Here is a 7,269-nt window from a genome sequence, read left to right as displayed (position 1 = left end):
CCAATTAACAAAATCCGTCGCGAAATCCGTTTTCGGATTTTGTGTTTGATTAGAAATCCGAAGATCCAGATTTAAATCCGGATTTCCCAATCGAACGCACCCTTAGACTAATTCCTGAATGGAGGTTGATTCTAATGCATATTAGGTAATCGAGTCCAGGAGCCTCAAAGGACCCCCTCGATTCAAGAAGTTAAACACGGCAATATATGATGTCTAAGGATTCTTGCTGTTACATTTTATTAAATTCAAATAGAATTGTCAGTCAATTCCAAGAAATGCAAATAACAGTGATTAAAAGACATTATCAGAACATTCTACATGCAAGCAACGTGCTACAGGTCCTACAGGGCTCTTTTTTACAACTTTTAAACAAAAATTATATTGCTCGAGTTTCTTGGAGCCTGGTTAGCGCTGACCTGCCAAAATACTTTAACAACTTTTACATAACCATGCATCAATTTGGCTTTGAAATCTGCATTTTACAGGATATTTCGAATTACATGTTTAGGCATGCAATGTTCAATTAACTTCTTCCTGGGTCTTTTTGTACTATCAAAAAATTAGCTTGAGTACTAAGACTTAGGTCTTATTTTCCCTAGTGGAGAAAGGTTTCTCCTCCCCTTCCCCCATCCTTCAACAGTCCGGCTATAAAATCTTTTATACAGTAATATCTGAATTCCCATGGTTCATTGAGTAACTGACAGAATCAGCTTTGTTAGTTAGTTTGTTCGTTCCTTAACTATCCGTTTCTGCTTCTATTTACGAAGCTGAATCCTTGACTTGCTATGAATGCCCTGAATCATCCAGTTGGTTCCAGTGCACCTCAAATCAAGAGATCAAGTATTGTGAGTCGGGTTGGAGGTGCGTAATGATGAAGGAAATGTCGCAAGGAATGAGCAACTATTACTACAGACGAACGTGCAGTGAGGAGTCAGTTTGCAGTGATTTTTGCAAGGCAAAACCGAATTGTGTGTACAGTTGTTGTAACAGCGATCTATGTAATTCAAGCGAATTGTGAAGCTGATTTCTTGTCTTTGAAAATAAATGTGGGTATTATTGATAAATGAGTGGTCAAGATATTTTCTAATTATGTTCAGTCATTTTTAGCATATATATCCAGGATTGAATGATGCGGGCTCAATACGGTCACAAGTTATTGAACTAGCCTGAGGTCCGTACTGCGAAAATATTGCATGTATAAACTTCCAAAAAAATACAAGACCAATGTTTTACTAGCACGCCCCGAACAAGGTTTTTAGATAAACTGGTTTATTGCGAGGGTTTCTACTCTTTGAGTGTTGCCTCTTCGCCTGCTTTTGTTAACGATTCTGGAAAGTAAATTTCGTACTGGAACTCCGACATGACAAACTAAAATTTCTCGTATTTTTCTTTTTATATCCGAGAAAATGGGAACAGTTTGGCAACCTATATACGCTGCTACTTAACCAGTCCATCTTAGCGGTCCGTATTGCAAAATTCGGACCGCTCAGAGAACCAATCAGAATTCTCCTTTTCATCTCGGATCAGTTTGCCTGCATAATAAAAGCCCTTTTCATACTACACCATTACTTTCTTTTCTATACGATAGAAAGCATATATGAAATTTTCGCCTATATTTGAGTATGTAGGTCTAGGGGCCCGTTTCTCGAAATTCCCCAAACTTTACGGGCCATTTTCGGGTGTCACAATTCCCTTTGTATCTCAAGAACGGAGACAATATAAGTCGTTAAACTTCACAGTTATTTTTCTTTTTGTTACCTTGAAAACGCGTTAAATTATCGGCTCTCCAAAACAAGCGGTTGGCAGTTTCACAAATGGCTTTTCGGGCCCGAAGATTTTTCTGGACTTTCGAGAAACGGGCCCCAGGAGCTGGAAGTGATCATCGGAGTTTGAGTACTTGAGAAAAAACCCTGAAAAAACCAAATCCATAACTTCTAAGTTTGCGCCGGAAGTAGCAATCTAAGAATAGAGAACTTTAGATTCTAGGACGAGGACGAGAACGAGTACGAGATTTGACTGCCCGTTTTTAGCAAAAATACTTAGAAAATTTATAGCCCGGACGATTCATCTTACTCGTTTCAAGCAGTGTTGGTTGCTCAGTTATTCTTATTACTGGTAGCTGAGCCTTTTTGCTGATCGAAAAATGATAAAACTTCTACCGTGTTGTTGAATTGTTTTGACACGACAACATTTTTGCAAACCCTCGTACTAAAATTTCGACGGTATCGCGTTTTTTCCCGCCAAAATGACGCTGGTTTGCACGCGCTCACTGTTGTTCTATGAGAAAATCTTGTACTCGTAGTCGTTCTTGTCCTAGAATCTAAAGCTCTCTAAAAACTAGGTCAGAGAAGATCTAGTCTCCCACGCAGCAAATAACGGCTGTGTGAGAGACTAGAGAAGACCGTGAGCCTTTGAGTAAGAGCCTCCCGATGCACTATATCCTTGAGTTTACCTTTGTGTGCATCTTTCTATCTTTAGAACTAACCCTTCAGCGGGAAACTCACATTTACATCAACTTTCAAAATTTGCATACATTGTTTTAGCTATTTTTGTCTTCGTTTGACAGTAACTTTATTCTGATTGGCCATTCTAAAGAGCGCGTGCAGAGTCCGAGAACTCGTATAGAACGATACGCTTAAAGGTTGGATTCATAGGGCTTGTATTGGAGAGGCAAGCCCCTACTAATGTTCTACTCAATGCTCAAGTTAAACGTACTAGTCGTTCTCTCTTCGTCAATAACTCGGCCTGACTTGCCATACCAATAGCATTACGTATCGTTTTGCCAGTTCCTCTATCGACATAGAATTCGTTAATGGCATGACCGCGTGTTTCACCTGCGCATAGCCTGTTCCAGGCTCTTATATTATAGGAACTAGCGAAAAATAATCGGGATCGAGGAAAAAGCGAGCTCGAAGAAAAAAACCGATAAATCTGGCGATCGCTTTTTCCCCATCGATCCGGATCATTTTTTCGTTCTAACTCACCAACTGAGAGCCCGGCCCACCATGGTTAGGTTTGAAGAAAAGCCGAGCCTACGTGCGTAACTCGAAACTTGACCTTTTCTACCGTTTTGATTATTTACTGTTTCATTCCAACTATTACACAACGGACATGAGTGGTCGTAATCAAATTAATGCTTCTGACCTATTAGCTCTTGCAAGTAAATACAATCGTAGGAACGTGTTAAAATTCGGCATACGCTAATACTATTAAAAAAAGAAACAAACATTGCATCCGTAAAACACATTTATAACGTGGTAATATTTACTCTGTCTTCCTTAATTGTGCAAATTTAATCACATAAGGATAGCGTTATTGACAGAATCTAATTGCAAGAGAATTTTAGCCCTTCAACATTCGGAAAATTAAGGAAGTACTCTTTCACAAAATACCGATGTTAAATGCGCACCAAGATATTAGGTTTTTAAGCGGAAGGTTAATACAATGTTATGGTAAAAGCGTTTTATATTCATTTGCTGGTATTTTGTAATTTCAAGAGTCTTGGCAATGTTGTCTACAACATATCTACTCAGTTTGACTGTGACGTCGGCTTTGATTGCATCACTGCTGATGATTCAAATGATGAAAAACTACACGTTAGGATGCTCTATATAAACTGAATAGAAAAGTAAAAACTCACACATTTAAAGTCAACGAAACAAAAAAAAAAACGGAGAGCAAAATAGAGAGATGAGAGGTGGAGAGAATATCGAAGGGTTGACTGTAGAAAGAGTCGTTAGGCAGCTTTTACGTGGAAAAGACTAAAAAACGTCTGTAGCAATAAGCACTAAAAAATAATGAAGAATATTAATGCACTGAGGTTGTATACTTAATTATGAAGAGGACGAAAATTGGAAAAAGCGCCTTGACCGAAAATTCTGTTTTTCCTAACTTATACACGTCCTCATTATCATTATTATCAGATTCCTTTGATATCCATTGGCTGTACCGTCAGCAATTTTTTTTGAGAACGTGACTTGAAAATTAAAGAATATGACCAAGACAGCCGTGAAATTTTCAATGGGGGAGTATCGGTAAGCGATCCTATGCTTTGAAAACTAATTGCCTCATGTGGGAAGACACTCAATCATTTATGTTGAATTCGTTTCGACAAACGACAAGAAATGGCAAATGATCTTTTTTTAAATGTATTTATTTTGAGCACCCTATGTCTGAGGGGGACCCGTTTCTCGAAAGTCTCGCAACTTTCCTGGCCTTTTTCGGGTATCCCAATGCCCTCTGTATCTTGAGTACGGAGGGGTTTCAGTCATCAGAGTCCACAATTATTTTCTTTTCTCTTTCATTTTGTAAAACATATCAAAAGACCAGTTTCTCCAAGCAATCCTGTGTATGGCTTTTCGGGCCCGAAAGGTTTTTGGGACTTTCGTGAAACGGGCGGCCTCAGGTATGTTTATCGCGTAATAAAATAGCCCGTTTACTTACTCCTGTTTATTTTGTCTTCTTTTGCCTCACAAAAGGAATATATATATAGGCTATAGCCAGTCTCATATCGAACAAGCGCGAATGGACAATCTGGGCCGTAGCCAGTATGAGGCAAACCGAGGCACTTGCCTCGGTCATTGTTTCGTGAAATTTTAAAATAAAGCGTGATTCCAGTGTTGTCTTTAATATGTAATGTGCATCGTAAACACTTAAAATACTTCCGAAGATAATTTAACCACGGACATTGCCTCAGTCATATTTTTTTCTGGCTACGGCCCTGACAATTTGTTTTATTACATTCCTTAGACTCCAAAAGTTTGGAAGTACGAAATACGAGCGAAAGAAGGGAGAAAATCCCAGCGAAATGGAAAAAAATTGATGAAGATGCGTTGTTCTGTAATACTTGGTGGTGTGACATACGAAGGCTCATCACAAAAACATTTCTTACCTTTTCGCTCGCTTCTAAGCGTCAGAATTGATCCAAACTTTCCACAAAAATTTTTTTTTTTGCTTTATTCAGAGAAAAATTTCGCTTTCCGGCAAAAAAATTCTACTTTAGAAACGCTCAGCGCTATCATTTACCATATATGGTCAAACTAAGGTGTATTAGCTGATAACCGAGATTGAGTAACCAATCTTAGCACGAGAAATGCATGAAGCGAGGTTGAAATTTTAAGAAGTATGTGTATGTTATACATATATTTACTCCATTTCGTGAACGAGTGGCAAAATTAAAATTTTGCTCCTGAAATAATTTCATTTCACACAGCATACGGTAAGCAAAAAGCACTGTTATGATGGCGCTTCCTGTTCGAAGTTATTTTCTTGACTGCCCCAACCATGTTCGCGTTTGACTCATACGGATATCCCGTATGCGAGTTTTGTGTCCTGCTATTGCAAGTATCGTACTTACAAGTTCTTGTCTAACGTCTTGCTTTAATATGGCGTATACAACAGGATCGACCGCCATATTGCTTGCCAAGAAAATTCTCGAGGCCAAAATGACTGGTTGGTGAACTTTGCACAAGGCGAAGCTATCACAGATTCCTCTGTAGATCGTAAAAGACCAACAGAAAACAAAGAAGAAAATGACCACTCCGAGGACAATGACCGAGAATGACTTCCGGGTCTTGAGTTTTAGGTTCACGTTGAGTTGAACGGATGATGCAGAGGTTCTGTAAACTTGCTCTACCTGAACACGGTGATGGCGCGAGTGTTTAATGGTAATGGCACAGATCTTCGCGAAGGCAAGTAACAGACCCATGCAAGGTAAAATGGCAAACGTAAACATTTGGACTACACTAAAAACCCGTTGGTTCAAGGCTGGATTCAGCCGAATGACAAGTGATGGAATAAGTTGAAGAAAAATGGGCACCGTCCATCCAAGCAAAATGAGATTTGCAACTCTTCTGGAAGACATCAACACAGGGTATCTCAGAGGATACAACACTCGGAAAAATCGATCGGCAACCAAGGTACAAACATTGCCAACTGAAGCACAGATAAAGAAATTACACAAAATAAACCAAACTCCTACGTTGCAACCTAAACTAAATTGGCATATGAAAGAACCTGGAATGGCTACAGCGCCTGCCAGTAAGTCAGACAATGTCAACGACAAGATGAAGCTGTTGCAAGCTGTACGAAGGCGTCGACGAGTTGCAATCAGAAAAATAACACCGGAGTTGGCTACTAAAGCGACTACACCAATTACGCCCAATAAGATCCAAAACCATCCGTCTTCGGAGACTTGCTTTGGTGAATTTTTGTTATCAAATAAGATAGTTCCATTTAAAAGTGTACGAGTGCTGCTGTCGTTAATTTCCATGCATACAGATCTGTTGCCGCAGCCAGCAAAGGTCAATCTTGCAAATCCACTTGTTCGAGAATATTGAAGATATGCCGTTACGCGCCACCCTATATCGCTTATTATAAACTAGAGTACATCATATGCATTAGGAAATCAAGGGAATTTTCCCGTAATTATATTCCGTTTTCTTAGCATTGGCCTTTTCAATTAAGAATAGTTTTTGAATGGTGTAACTTTTATGTCAACTTTATATTGTATTACCAACAAATCAACAAATACAGCTGCCTTCTCAAGGCAATTGTCCTTGCAGAAATCCATATCAATGGCACTTTCAGTTATTATTTCCAAGCCGCTTCGAATATTCCATTGATAATCCTTTGCTTTTGGTACTGAATTACATGCAAAAACAAAGACTGAGGTTTTTTCGTGGACTAATGCAATTGAGACCATCGCCGATATTTCCCCTCTGGGTCCCTTGTCAACTGAAATATCTCATTTCCTCACAATATTTACCAATAAGACAAAACGTCACAGGAAATGAGGCAATGTACACAACACTCGGACTGCCTCTCTAATATACCCTTGAGGCGACAATGACAATTTCTACAAATCACGAAAGTGGAAAACGCAATGTACTTATTGTAATTCAGTTTAATATCCCGAGACCAAATTAATTAAACCTCGAAGGCCATTGAGAGAAAAAAAAAGGTGACTTTGAATTATTTAAAAGGGGACGAAAACTAGGAAAAATAGCATAAAAGACTGTTGCAATGTAATTTTCTCTTCTTGGCTTTCTCAGTGCACTTTCTGATCAATTTATTTTTGTGTGCTGGGTGGAAACTAAAACGTTGCACTGGATACGAAATCGTGCGAGACATTAGGGCCGTTTATACGAGAGAAAGTAAGCCGCGGCTTACTCTGGCCGCGGCTTACATAAGACGTGAGCACCCCGTATAAATGGTACAAAATCTACCTTTACGGCTTTCTCAAGCCGCGGCTTATCCTGGCCTGGGAGT

The 7,269-nt window shown here is 39.2% G+C and overlaps 1 protein-coding gene and 1 long non-coding RNA gene across 2 annotated transcripts; both read right to left on the bottom strand.

The window, feature by feature from the left end:
* Positions 1 to 205: 205 nt before the first annotated feature.
* LOC138043321 (uncharacterized) lies at positions 206 to 3,090 on the bottom strand. The gene is made up of 3 exons (XR_011131229.1): positions 2,985 to 3,090; positions 1,759 to 1,910; positions 206 to 822 (listed from the first exon to the last, which is right to left on the bottom strand). It is a non-coding gene; the product is annotated as an uncharacterized lncRNA (long non-coding RNA).
* Positions 3,091 to 3,946: 856 nt separating this feature from the next.
* On the bottom strand, positions 3,947 to 7,024 carry LOC138043320 (histamine H2 receptor-like). Its single transcript, XM_068889554.1, has one exon. The coding sequence runs from the start codon at positions 6,269 to 6,271 to the stop codon at positions 5,261 to 5,263; it is 1,011 nt and encodes a 336-aa protein (XP_068745655.1). The 5' UTR covers positions 6,272 to 7,024; the 3' UTR covers positions 3,947 to 5,260.
* Positions 7,025 to 7,269: the final 245 nt, after the last annotated feature.

The sequence above is a fragment of the Montipora capricornis genome, chromosome 3, assembly GCF_036669925.1.
Source record: "Montipora capricornis isolate CH-2021 chromosome 3, ASM3666992v2, whole genome shotgun sequence".
Classification (NCBI taxonomy): domain Eukaryota; kingdom Metazoa; phylum Cnidaria; class Anthozoa; order Scleractinia; family Acroporidae; genus Montipora; species Montipora capricornis.
Note: the sequence above shows the minus strand (reverse complement) of the source record. Positions and strands in the feature narration are given on the sequence as shown.

Bases quoted from the DNA above. Each gene is read 5' to 3' on its own strand.
- LOC138043320 (XM_068889554.1), bottom strand. From the start codon at position 6,271: ATGGAAATTAACGACAGCAGCACTCGTACACTTTTAAATGGAACTATC.